Source organism: Platichthys flesus, chromosome 2 (genome assembly GCF_949316205.1).
Source record: "Platichthys flesus chromosome 2, fPlaFle2.1, whole genome shotgun sequence".
Classification (NCBI taxonomy): Eukaryota; Metazoa; Chordata; class Actinopteri; order Pleuronectiformes; family Pleuronectidae; genus Platichthys; species Platichthys flesus.
This window is the reverse complement of record NC_084946.1, coordinates 22611296-22624132: the sequence shown is the minus strand read 5'-3', so window position 1 is coordinate 22624132 and position 12837 is coordinate 22611296. Positions and strand designations below refer to the sequence as shown.

The following is a 12837-nucleotide window of genomic DNA, read 5'->3' as shown; positions in this document are numbered from 1 at the left end:
TTTCTGCTTCTATTTTATCCATTTATTTTTGGTGCATACATTTAATATATTCTAATTTCTCACAACTGTATTTTAGATTCACTTGTAATGTTGTAAAGGTAAAAAATTATGCTATATCTTTTAATATGTATATGTGGTAGAGCAGCCCTACAGGTTCCAGTGTAAAGACCACAAACACACATACACACATAAAAACACACAAACACACACACACACACACACACACACACACACACACACACACACACACACATGCACACACACGCTCACTAATGATGCCACCCTAACTTAACCTACTTCAGTTTCCTGTATGATATATTCTAACCTTTTACATCCCCACAAGGAAGACAAGTCCTCATAATGTGACTGTAAAAACATATTCAGGTCATGGGTTATACCTACACTAAACACACACATAAACAAACACACACACACACACACACACACACACACACACACACACATACACACTCACACTCATCTCCTGTCTGCTTGTCACCATCAGCCGTGACAGGAAGCATCAGCTCTCGTTCTTTGTGCCTCGGAGGAGGAGGTTTTCTTTGAGCAGCTGCTAATGTTTTAACCTCCTCTTAGATAGAACTTTGAATTGAGTTTGATTCGCTGACGGCTTTTTAATTAAGCGCTTGAATTAGGTGTTGAGTTATTACAAGTTGTTGAGTTGGGGGAATCTAAACACTCAGAGCTGGACATGAGTTTGGGTCCCACCGAGAGTCTGGGTCGCGACATTAGTCAGGAGGAGCTGGACTTCAATGACCTGTTCCTGTATAATCCACCTGGAGAGGATTTCCCTGTCGGCTGTGACAAAGGTAGGATATATGTTTATATTAATAAGCGCTGTTAATAGAATCAATCAAATATCTCAGCATGTACTGTATGTTTTATCAGCAGTGACTGTGTGTTGAATTTGTAGCTGTGGTGAAATGGCTCAGAGAGTACTTAGCTGTCAGGTACTGATGTTACCCTTACAACAGGTGGAAGAAATCTAGACCCTTCTTTCAGTCTAGGAACATTATTTTTAGAAACATGGTTTAAGAAACAGTGCGATATTATCTCTGTTAACAGGGGATACAATTTGAAATCTGATCCAATCACAATCATTGTTTGATTTACCTTGACTGTGCAGTAACATTAATGTGTAGATTTTCATACAAGGAACACTTTTAACAATTTGACTCCATGAGCACACATTTCTTTTTTACTTATCCTTTATCTAACCAGGAAATCCCCATCACATAGATAAGATCTTCTGCCAAGGAGTCCTGATCAAGATAGGCCGCGACGTAAATTAAGAAAAAGGTTTAACAATTGTATAAATATATAAATATACAAGCAGGGACGGATATCACAAACAAATTCAAAAACACATTGAACTAAAGCATAGAACAGAAGTGGAAATCAATGGCAAAACTTAATATTAATATAAAGTAAATTTTGAATTGCAATAAAAAAGATTTTTAAAGAGAGGCTAATGATTCCAAATTTGGGAGGCTTACATCTCCACTCTCTTACATGTGGTGCATGGAAGCAAAAACTTTGTCCGGGAAGTTGAGACCTTGAGGAAACTTTTCTGTGATGATCAAGTGTTGTAGCTGTTGGGACAATATGAACAGACTAGATAGATATTGTGATAACTTGCCAAGTAAAGATTCTACAATAGAATTTAGTGTATGGATTTTTCAGACCAGAACACGTTCAATTTACAACGTCATCTTCCTTACATCTGAGTTTAAGACGCATGCATATACCTGCAGAATATATTGACGTCAGAACTATCTTGAAAGCCAGGCCTGATTCAAAATGCACCCTACAGAGCGATGAGGAAAGTTGAACCTCCACCGAAAATAGACTTTTGACATATGTTCTGGATTGTTCAATCAAAGTCATAGATGTAATTATCAACAACAAGTGGTTGGGTATGCAACAAATTCTCTGCTTTTGTTATTTGCAGATGATCCAGTTGTCCTCTTTCAGAATGACAAGCAGCCTCCTCTGCTGTTGGTCGACCATCACGCTGCGTACATCTCCAGCTCCATCCATCCGGCCTCCGGCCACAACTCCTCCTCTCGAAGCCCCACCAGGGAGGACCTGTCAGGGGCTGTGTTCGACTCTTTGGGCCTGGTATCCAGACCAGAGAACATACCCGCTCCCAGCCCCAGGATTGAGATCACTCCCTCAGGCGACTCCCTCAGCTCGCAGACCCTGCAGCCTAGCCCTGGCTCCAAAGTCCTGGCAGCCTACAGGGAGTGTGTGAGCCCTGCCAGCAGCAACTCCTCCACAGGATGGGCAGCAGAGACCTACTCTCCTGCAGCATCACCATGTGTCTCTCCTTCCAATAGAAGTGGCTGTAGCGTGGGGTTTACCGCCTTAGACCTCTGCCCGGGCCTCCAGGGCATCCACACCTCTTCTGCCCACTCCTCTCCAGGAGCCTCGCCTCGAAACAGCGTCACAGATGAGCCCTTTCTCCTGCCACAGCACCAACGTGCTGCTGCACCACTTCTCCAGCAGCGCTCCCATTCGCCACATGGGAAGCGAGCCTATGTGCAGGCCCACTCCTTTCAGGGTGGCACTCCTGTCAAACAGCGCTCCAGGAGCCCGAGCCCCATCCCCTCTCCGCTTGAGCAGCAGGGGTCCCACTATCTTCACCAGGCCCAGGCAGAGTTTCAGACCCAGGTTCAGGGTATCGGGGAGGAATGGAGCTCCAGTCTGTCCAGACCAGTGCCCTCTGTCCTGCTGCATGGTGCACATGGGCAGGCCCAGAGGCAGGACTGTGTGTATGGAGAGGTTTATGACTGGGCCATTGAGCAGGAGAGGATTGATAGGTGTGGAGCCGGGGTGAAGCCTGACATAGTCTACATGGTCCCAACTGTGTGGTCTTCCTCTCATCAAGTCCAACATGGAAATTTCAGGTGTGTTGTTGTTCCTCAGACAATTTATGTCTTTCTAATGAGCCCAAACGTCCACGCAAAAATCAAAGAAAACAAAGTCTACATTTTGATTCACAGCTATGGAATATAATATGAAATATGGTACAATTTGTTGACACATTGCTTTGCCATTGATTATGGTTTCTCTCCTTTTGCCCATATCTCTCTCTCGCTCTCTCTCTCTCAGTGGTCTCTCTGTGGCCCCACTTCCTCAACTAGACAGACAATTACCCAGTCAGTCTGGTCAGTATGAACTGCTGATCCGACAGCAGCCCAAGTCTCACCACAGAGCTCACTACGAGACTGAGGGAAGCCGCGGCGCCGTAAAAACACCCAAAGGAGGGCACCCAGAAATTCAGGTAGATTTTACACCTCTGCTATGTGGGAGCTAATCAGTCTCTCTGATCAATAACTCAGTTATAATCACATTTTACTGTGGAGATATCAATGTAGAATTATACTTGCTCTCCTGTCTCTCTCTTGTAATTGCTAAGTTCTGGAAAAGGTCACAATGCTGCAGTGCTTAAAGGTCAAAGCTATCGATAAACACGTTAAAGTGTTGCACATCTTAAGACCGTATGCAGCGTGGGTGCAGCGTCTCGCTGAGTGCTTTTGTATTTTTCGTTTATGCTCGGAGGTTGTGGGGGAATGTTTGTGTGAATGCACGAAAGGAAACAGAGAAAACAGATCACTCTCACTTTTCATCTTTGTCACAGAGCGGGAGCACAAGTTTGTAAATGTAGGTGGTGCTTCCTGGAAAATGTGATTGTGTAAAGATGTTCATGCAAATGAAAGAAAGAGCCGTATGTCACTCTCACATCCGAACTCCCACAAGGGCAAGTTATTAATGCATGAATTCTTTCAATCTGCAAAACAAAGTTCCTCAATATTTACAATGAAGATACAAGTATCTATAGATGGGTCTACTACATTAATAAGCCTGTGTTGGCTTTGCTGGCGCTTCAGGCAAAAGAAGGTCATGCAAAGCAGTGTCCCTGCTCTGCCAGTTAGACCTGTGACATCACCCCCCCCACAGAAGAGAGATGTTCTCTGCTCTAATGCACATTAATGGTCCTATAGTTAATTGAACGGAGTGTAAAGCATTGGGCTTGATCACATTTTGTCGCCCTCACCAGCTCTGTGGGTATGACGGCTCGGCTCCACTGGGGCTGCAGGTCTTCATAGGCACGGCCGACGAGAGGCTCCTGAAACCTCACGCCTTCTACCAGGTGCACCGCGTCACGGGCAAAACCGTCACCACGCCCAGTATGGAGAGGATGATCAACGGGACCAAAGTGCTGGAGATCCCTCTGGAGCCAAAGAACCAAATGAGAGTGGTGTGAGTATGAGACATGAGATACAAGTTTACCAAAACAAATAAATGACAAATGCACTTAATAAGGCAAGTAATCACAATTTTAGGATTTTTGCCTGTTGACTCAGACTTATTAACCAATCTGAAGTCAATGTGCTGATTTTTGTATTAAATCTCTCACAGGTAAAGATGCAGAGATTCAGTTAATTGAGTTGTTAGTTTTATTTGGATCTTATATTTGAAATATTGTTGTTTCTATCTGTATTTAATTCTCTTTGTTTCTGCACAAATGTTATCCTTGATCATTTATATTGTTATCTGAACAAGTTCCTGTTGGCGCTGACAGAAACTTGAGATGCATCACTTCCTGTGTGCCAGAGAGGTTTTCCAGAAAGCACCTACCAGATGCTGGGTTTTTACAGCATCTAGAAAATCTTTGATCTATAGATTTACTGAAAGATACATTTTATTTGAAACAAAAATGTCACAAAGACTGGGTTACAACTGACTCATCAATCAAGTGTGATTTGACTGTGACTGTGTTTGAACAAAGAGTTTTTGTCCTATAACTTTCATCTCACCGATGTTTTCTTCCATTTTACAGGATCGACTGTGTCGGGATCCTGAAGCTGAGAAATGCCGACATTGAACTGAGGAACGGTGAGACGGACATCGGACGCAAGAACACACGTGTGCGTTTGGTGTTTCAGGTCCACGTCCCCCAGTCCGGAGGCCGGCTCGTGTCTCTTCAAGTTGCCTCTGAGCCCATTGAATGCTGTAAGGATTCATTCATGATAACTGGATGTTAACAAGATCCAGGAGTTTATTTTTATCCATTTATTTATACCAATCTTTTTATGTTTATGTTTTATATATGTTAATAATGAAACTAAACCTTTGATTAACACAATACATTCAGTTTTCTATTGTTATATAGGGTCCATGCTATATATGCTAATTTTGTGATTCTTCTTTATTTGTGCAACTGTTTTATCATTCTACATTATCATTATAATGTGAATGCCCTGCAGGCTTTACCAGTCAATACTGCAATTTTGAATTTAAATCATTAAATAATTTTCTAAAATGCCGAGCTTGGTCTTTCATGGAACTCTGCCTTCCTGTGTCTCCTCAGCCCAGCGAGCTCAGGAGCTCCCCACAGTCGAGAGGCAGGGCCTGGACCGGTGCTCGGTGCTCGGGGGTCAACAGATGGTCCTCACTGGACAAAATTTCACCCCTGACTCCAAGGTGATATTCTCTGAGAAGACACAAGGTGAGGAGGAGATCTTTGGCTGACCACTTGATGTTGGAACTGCTAACTCTGACAAGCTTAATACTTTTCTTGGGGAGAGTTAGAATTCTCACACAGTTTTCATGTCTGTACAGTAAATTAAAAGATAGCTTAGTTTGCTTCGAACAAAGACTGGAAACAGGAAAAGCTCCCTTACACTCATCCCCTATCAGTATTGCTTGTTGTCTGTTTTTCAATGCTTTAATTTTTCCTTCATATATGACATCTACAATCCTCACCGTGCCATTGTTTGGGTTTCTTTTTTCAATACGTTATGTCTACATGACCACAAGGCTCATTTTGCAGGAGACATAGTATCAACATCCTTCTCAAGAAACATAATGCAATTTGATCACCACGGCCTGACTGTAGCGACAGAGTGGTTGATGCTTATCGGCTTGGTGCAGCGACAGAAAAAACTCAAGGAAGTCAATCATGACCAAGAACTATTCAAGCATGTCAGCTCTCCCTCTGTAAAATCACAAATTTCACCCTGATGCGTCCTTCTCAACAGCCCGTCAGAATGGAACATCTTCCGTCAGTCCATACTTTGAACTTTGGTACAAACTTTTTCAAATGTAATGTATGTCTATGTGGAAATTTCACACCCTGTTCGCGGTCCTTCTGCCCACACAAACTAGTTTAGTTGCATGGTTTGAGAGCAGGATGCGAACAGATGACAAAATGCGAAGCCTCCCTGCTGCTTGGCGTGGGGTTTACTGCTACAGGATGTGGTTCCACAGACTGATTCAGACCCAGAGCAGAGGCTTTTGTCTTTGTTTGATTTTAAGCGTGGGTAGAAAACAGACACTGCAGGTAAAACAGTAAACTATCCATAAAACAATGTAGATTTCCACTGGCTATGAATAAATACACATGCTGCACTCGGAGTCACTGACAGGATTGACATCTTGCAAACTCATGTCTTGTTGAGTCGGGAAATCTTTATCAATTTTCTTATCTAACTCTATGCAAGGAGAGAAATATGTGGATTTTCTATTGTTTTTTAAATTTCAATACCTGCGCATTATATTCTGTTTTCAGAGGGGCAGCAAATCTGGGAGATGGAGGCTACGGTTGACAAAGACAAAACACAAGCTGTGAGTTCACTTTCACTTTTGTAGACAAACTTTTTCAAATATCTAACCGTAGATTTAGATTTATCCAGGCTGTCTGGCACTAATTTCAATAACCGTTGATCCGTGACCGTTTGTCTGAAACATTATTTGTTTGTCTGTTCTAGAACATGCTGTTCGTTGAGGTCCCGCCGTATCGAGACCGAACTGTTTGCCACCCGGCCAAAGTCAACTTTTATGTCGTCAACGGGAAGAAGAACGCCAGTCAGCCTCAGCACTTCATCTACACTCCTGTCATAGGTATTTAATTGTTTTAGCTAGGTGATGAAGGGGTATGCAAAATGTTGGGAAGGTGTCTGAAAGGTCAAACAGAACAGGCTGACGATGCAATGAGAAGACCAGACCATGTAAATTTGCCGCTTACACCGGGTTCTCCAAAGGGTTCAGGCATTGAATTGAGACACAGCTATTGTGAACATTATACCTGCAAAGCATCAGCATGTTAGCATTGTCACTGGGAGCATGCTTATGCTACCCTTTAGCTCAAAGTGTCTCTATGACCTCACAGAGATGCATCAACTATATTTCTCCAATTTTCATGGCCCCAGTGAGCTAATGATAGACTCTGAGGATAATGTTGGATGATCTTTGTTTTTATATTCCAGCCGTTAAAGCAGAGCCACTAGACGAGTATCGGTTGAATTCATGTGGCTACTCAGTCCCTGGCCTGTCGATGAAGCCACTCTACCATCACCTGGAGCAGGACAGCCACCTTCAAGCCTTGAATGTTTCTCCAACACTGTACCATCTGACCAACATGGACCCCAGAGACTGCGTGTTAACACCTGATCCACTGGATGACCAATCAGCCTATTACCAGTCCAGAGCCGGCACTCTGATCAACAGTCCCATGCTGTACCACACTGTCAACCAACACTACAGCAGCTGTGATACGACCCTTCTGAATGATTCCCCGATGGCATCCTACTCTGCCTCCACCCGCAGCCAGTGCGTCGGTGCCAGGACCCCTGCGGGCAAACTGTTCGAAGGTCCTCAGGTCAGTGACTCCTGTTTGGTGTCAAGACAGCAGACGGTGCTGCCACTCGGGAAGTCACCGCCTTCAAGATTTACCCAGAGTCAAGTTCATGGGAGGGCTGTGTGCAGGGTGGAGCCAGGTGGAAGTAACCATGAGAAGTGGGCTCCCGAGAAGGTCACAGTTAAACAGGAGAACCTCAGCTATGCCTACCTGGAGGATGGTGAGTGATACTGTTTCATACTGTTCTCCAGAACTGGTCAGTGTGCCGGGGAGGACATGCTGATTGAACTTCATCTGTATTGACTCAAACCTCTCTGACCTATGAGCACTATGAGGGCAGTGTCCGACAAAACCAACAGTCTGACAATCAGCTCAACTTGTAGCTACAGTTTGCAACCTTTGTTTAACTATACATGTATAAAGAGTCACCAGCAATACATTTACATCATCTTGTCTGTCTGGTTTCTAATTTCGCTGCCTGGTTCGTTTTTGTCAGAGTTTAAAAAAAGTTCTTATGAAGCAGACAGATTTCTAAACTGTTTCGCAGATGGGAATTTGTGGCCCAGTCAGCAAATGCAAACAAGCGCAATGCTACTGTGCGCCTGCAAATCCTGTCCTGTGGTTTTCTGTCGGGCCTTTCTATTCACTTTCCCACGAGTATCAGTATGACTGTATCTCTTTCACACACACACACACACACACACACACACACAGGTTGGGTGGGTGTTTCTGTTTATAACTCTGTGATGAGACAGAAACAGGAAGTGCATTTTACAGGCAAATGTATGTGGTTAAGACGCAGAAGAAGAGACAGAACAGAAACGTCCATCAGTCAGGAGTAATAGTGAAAGCTGAGGAAAGTACCGGCTGCTTGATATCAGTAGAAGATTAGCCCAAATGTCAATAATTTGTGAAAACTGTCGATAATCTGTGCTCATGACAATTGAGACATCTTGTGGATATTAACGTAATGCCACACAGTGAAGGCACCAACCACAAACCTCAATGTCCCCGGTTCATGTTAAAAAGATAATCGATACTCCTGCAGTGACCGTTAAATCTGCTCACTCAGTTTCTTTTAATGCTTTCCAGTGAATGACATCATCAGAAGGGACCTGAAAGGCCACAATGGAGAGTGAACCTGAAGACCTGCGGCAGCCTTGGTGTCTACCACATCCAAAGTTCAAGCAGTTAACATAATCCAAAGCATAAAAAAATTAAATAAGTACACAACAAAATCTGTACTGTATAAGAAGAAGTTTTTACCTGTAAGAATTGCATTTGAAAAATCGACTGGATAAAAGGAAACATAAGGCAAAGATGAAATGGAAACTCCATTAGATGCTCATTTAACATTATTCCAAGATGTGTCACTGAATCTGTGAAACTAGGGAGGGAGGTGGTTCACTGTAAAACATCAGCTGCAACCTGTACATCAATCCGATCACTGTTACTTCAATACTGCCATACATATATAGCTAAAGACACAAGTGTCATACTTATACTGCTTGTCTGTTTTGTATCTTCTCTCCGATCGTATACTTGTACAACGGCTCTTTGTAAACATGTGTAAATATTTTATAATAAATCTGTTTAAATGAATCAGTGTGTTTTGACACTTCAACGTCCTACAACCAATAATGGACAACTGTGCAAATTACTTCAAATTGTAAATATCTTATCATTCTAACTTGCACAATCCCTTCTCTAGTATAAATGTTTATATATATAAAATTTTGTTTCCTATTTATATATTTTTTTAAATCTATTATTGCACAAACACAGCACAGCAAATTCCTTGTATCTGTAAACCTACTGCTCAATGAACCCTGATTCTGAGAGCAGAAATATATATTGTTCTGACTTTATTATTTAAAAAAAAATTACAGTCTTCAGTGGAAACACTAATTCTTTGTGGGTTATATAAATTTGGAATTTTAATAATACTTCCTTGTATGTCTAAAGGAGACATTTCTGTGCCTCAAAATTAATCTACAACGTTGAACAAGAGCTGTAGGGGGCGACATTTTCAAAACAATCATTTACCGAGTCGGAAGTGACACACAGATTTATGACATCACTTCCTTGAAGCGGAAGTTTTTTTCGCCCTACCTTTGTAAAATAAAGCTGCGTCTTTGTGTTCAGAGGATTCTGGAGGTTGATATATTTCTACCTGTTCTGTAACGAAGAAGAAGAGAGAAGTTCTCCCGCCACAGGTACAGACGTCCTCCTCTCTGAAATCAAACATGGAAACATTGTGTCGTGGATCAGCTCCACGTAGTGAAGCGTTGTATCTGATCCCAGGGTTTTGCTACATTAAAACATCTAAATGGATTTACATTAATACCGAGAGAAGAACACATCTGCCTTCTTAGATTGTCTGTGTCATAAATTCATCTATGATATCAAGCCACAAGATAGATACATGGTTTGATAGATGGATGGATGGATAGATAGATAGATAGGTGGATGGATGGATAGATAGAGAGAGATGGTTTGATAGAGAGACAGATAGAGAGGTGGTTTGATAGAGAGATAGAAAGGTGGATAGTCACAGAACAAGCTAAACAAGATGTGAAAATTTAACAGCAAAACCAAAAATATATATGATACATAAACATATAAATATACAAAATATATATGCATATGTTTATATATATATATATATGTGTGTGTGTAATAGAGTATTATCTTTTTAAATAGAGAGTGTTATATCAGGATATAGTTGACTAAAAGAAAATTAACCGTCCACAGCTTTAAATATTAATTTTACAAATATTTCCATTTTTTTTAATCTGACGTGTGAACGTTTGACTCTTGTATCGGCTTCATATGATAAAAAAAATATTAAGAAGATGTTTTGGGGAAACGTCTGAGTTTCTTTCTTGAGTTTTTAATGCAATTTTCTGCCATTTTCTACACTGAATAACTTTTCAAGTAACGGAATAAACAGTATTAATATCGAAATAATAATAATGTAAAGTACATCTATTAAACGTATTCTGCAGACATTATTTCTATGAATTATGGGGCTGTTCGACGACCCGTCTGTAAGCCTCTATTTAGAATCACTTGCATTGATTCTCTTCTGTTCTGCTGCTTCTGTTGTTCACACAGAGACGTCACTGAGGGAGAACGACTGCACCGAACATCCAACAGCATCATGTCTGGAGACCTGGACCTGTCCCCTCCAGAAGTCCCTGAGCCCACCTTCCTCGAGAGTGTGCTGCGCTACGGCCTGTTACTGGGCGCCATCTTCCAGTTTATCTGCATCCTGGCTATTTTCCTCCCCATATCCAAGGGGCATGAACAGGTGAGGTACAGACCAAGAGGATAAGAGGAGAGGGGGTCATGTGATGAAGTGTTTCCGTCCTGTAAACTGTGTTTCCCCTCTGCAGCCTGGTTTAGTAATAACTTTTGGTCTATATAGTAGTTTGTCAGATTCACAAGTTCTTCTATTTAAAAAGATAGCGTTACAGAAAACATTATTTTTTCAATGTCTATAAAGACTGAGCCATCAAGGGTTACTTTCTCAATCTATATACTTACTAAGTGTCAGGGGAGATTATTTATAGACCGGAGCAATTAAATCCAGTGTCTAATTATTCTATTTCCAGCCGCCGTCATCAGATGTACTGATTACTTTCCACAGTATGTCGCCATTTCATCCTGCTGTCATTCCTCCCTGCTAGAAAAATAGGAAAGATTACAATCGCAGCAACAGTGCTGACAGAGGGAAAGTCTTGGAACACACCGGAATTTCTTTGTTTGCAGTGTGTCCAAAGTCTTTTACTGAACCCATCTATTAAATGCTGATTACTTTGAGACCAAGCTAACTGGAAAACTGTACTTAAAAGATATATTCTCACAAGTTACAAAACCTCCTCTTCCCACTTTACTTAAAAACTCAATTTACTTTGGGAAATAATATAAAATTGTGTCATTGTGGCAAAAACATCATCTAAATATATCTTCAAATCACACGTTGGAATGACTCTGCCAGGTGTTTCATGCCTCGTGTGTTTTCTCCACAGGATGAGCCCGAGTCCACGGACAGTAAAGCTGCTGAGCAGATAAAGAAAACTAAAGGAGGAGCTCCTCAGATTCGACAGAAGCCAAAGAAAGAGAGCAAGAAGAAGCGATAGAAAGCTCTGTGTGTGTGTGTGTGTGTGTGTGTGTGTGTGTGTGTGTGTGTGTGTGTGTGTGTGTGTGTGTGTGTGTGTGTGTGTGTGTGTGTGTGTGTGTGTGTGTGTGTGTGTGTGTGTGTGTGTGTGTGTGTGTGTGTGTGTGTGTGTGTGTGTGTGTACACGTGTATGAGAAACTGTCTTACTACAACACTAAAATATATTGTGTTCTTACCTTGAGAGACTTCAGAATGAACTGTGTCCTGTTCACCATCAACATAGCATTACAAGGAGCAAACTGACTTGGTGTTTGTGGCCTGCAACGTATTATTATTGGCTAAATGTTTTTTGCATTAGTTTCATTTGTGATTGAATATCATTAATTGAATTATATTTGAACTGTAACAGACAATTAAATGCACTATCATACAGTCATATGCCTCAGGTGTGTTTATTCATTGTTAAATTCCAGATTGGTTTAATGAGGTGGAATAGGATTTTGTTCCTTTGAATGGCAGAATATATCTTGACCTTGTTATAAAGTTTTGTTTTTTTTGCACCAGGAAACCATGTTTTATAAATAAACTGATGTTTGTTTAAATTAAGACAATATGAAGCAGTTCATAACACACTGTATTGGTACATAATCCAAGGTGGAGCGAAAGGTAAGTAATCCAACTGCGTGGGTCTTATGTTTATGTTGTTGGTCTAGTTTGCCGGTATAAGCTTTATCAGCTAATAAGGTAATTAACATTTTATTCGAAAAATATCAATTAGCCCTATAATTTGTTCATGAATCGATTTTTGTAACAGCTTCCAAAAAAATTCACTTTAATTGAAGCTGTTTCATGTGAGGACAGAAATCCCTAAACACGTGGCGTGGCATCAGAATCTGAACGTTGACGTCAAAACCAACGTAACTCTTCAAAGCGATGTGCTTGTCGCTTAGCAACCTATTGACCTTTCCACTAAGTCATCTGGTGAAAACGAGGCGTGTTATCAGTTAAATAACAATAACAAAATATGAGCGGAGAGGATATGATGATTTTT

General features: G+C 41.4%; 2 protein-coding genes across 2 annotated transcripts; both read left to right on the top strand.

The window, feature by feature from the left end:
* The first annotated feature begins 525 nt into the window (after window positions 1-525).
* LOC133969762 (nuclear factor of activated T-cells, cytoplasmic 2) lies at window positions 526-9265 on the top strand. The gene is made up of 10 exons (XM_062406455.1): window positions 526-827; window positions 1970-2927; window positions 3133-3304; window positions 4082-4284; window positions 4865-5037; window positions 5396-5533; window positions 6596-6651; window positions 6795-6927; window positions 7293-7883; window positions 8756-9265. The coding sequence occupies exons 1-10, from the start codon at window positions 710-712 to the stop codon at window positions 8800-8802; spliced, it is 2589 nt and encodes an 862-aa protein (XP_062262439.1). The 5' UTR covers window positions 526-709; the 3' UTR covers window positions 8803-9265.
* A 453-nt stretch (window positions 9266-9718) lies between these two features.
* manbal (mannosidase beta like) lies at window positions 9719-12222 on the top strand. The gene is made up of 3 exons (XM_062406443.1): window positions 9719-9879; window positions 10781-10976; window positions 11698-12222. The coding sequence occupies exons 2-3, from the start codon at window positions 10827-10829 to the stop codon at window positions 11806-11808; spliced, it is 261 nt and encodes an 86-aa protein (XP_062262427.1). The 5' UTR covers window positions 9719-9879; window positions 10781-10826; the 3' UTR covers window positions 11809-12222.
* The last annotated feature ends 615 nt before the right edge of the window (window positions 12223-12837 follow it).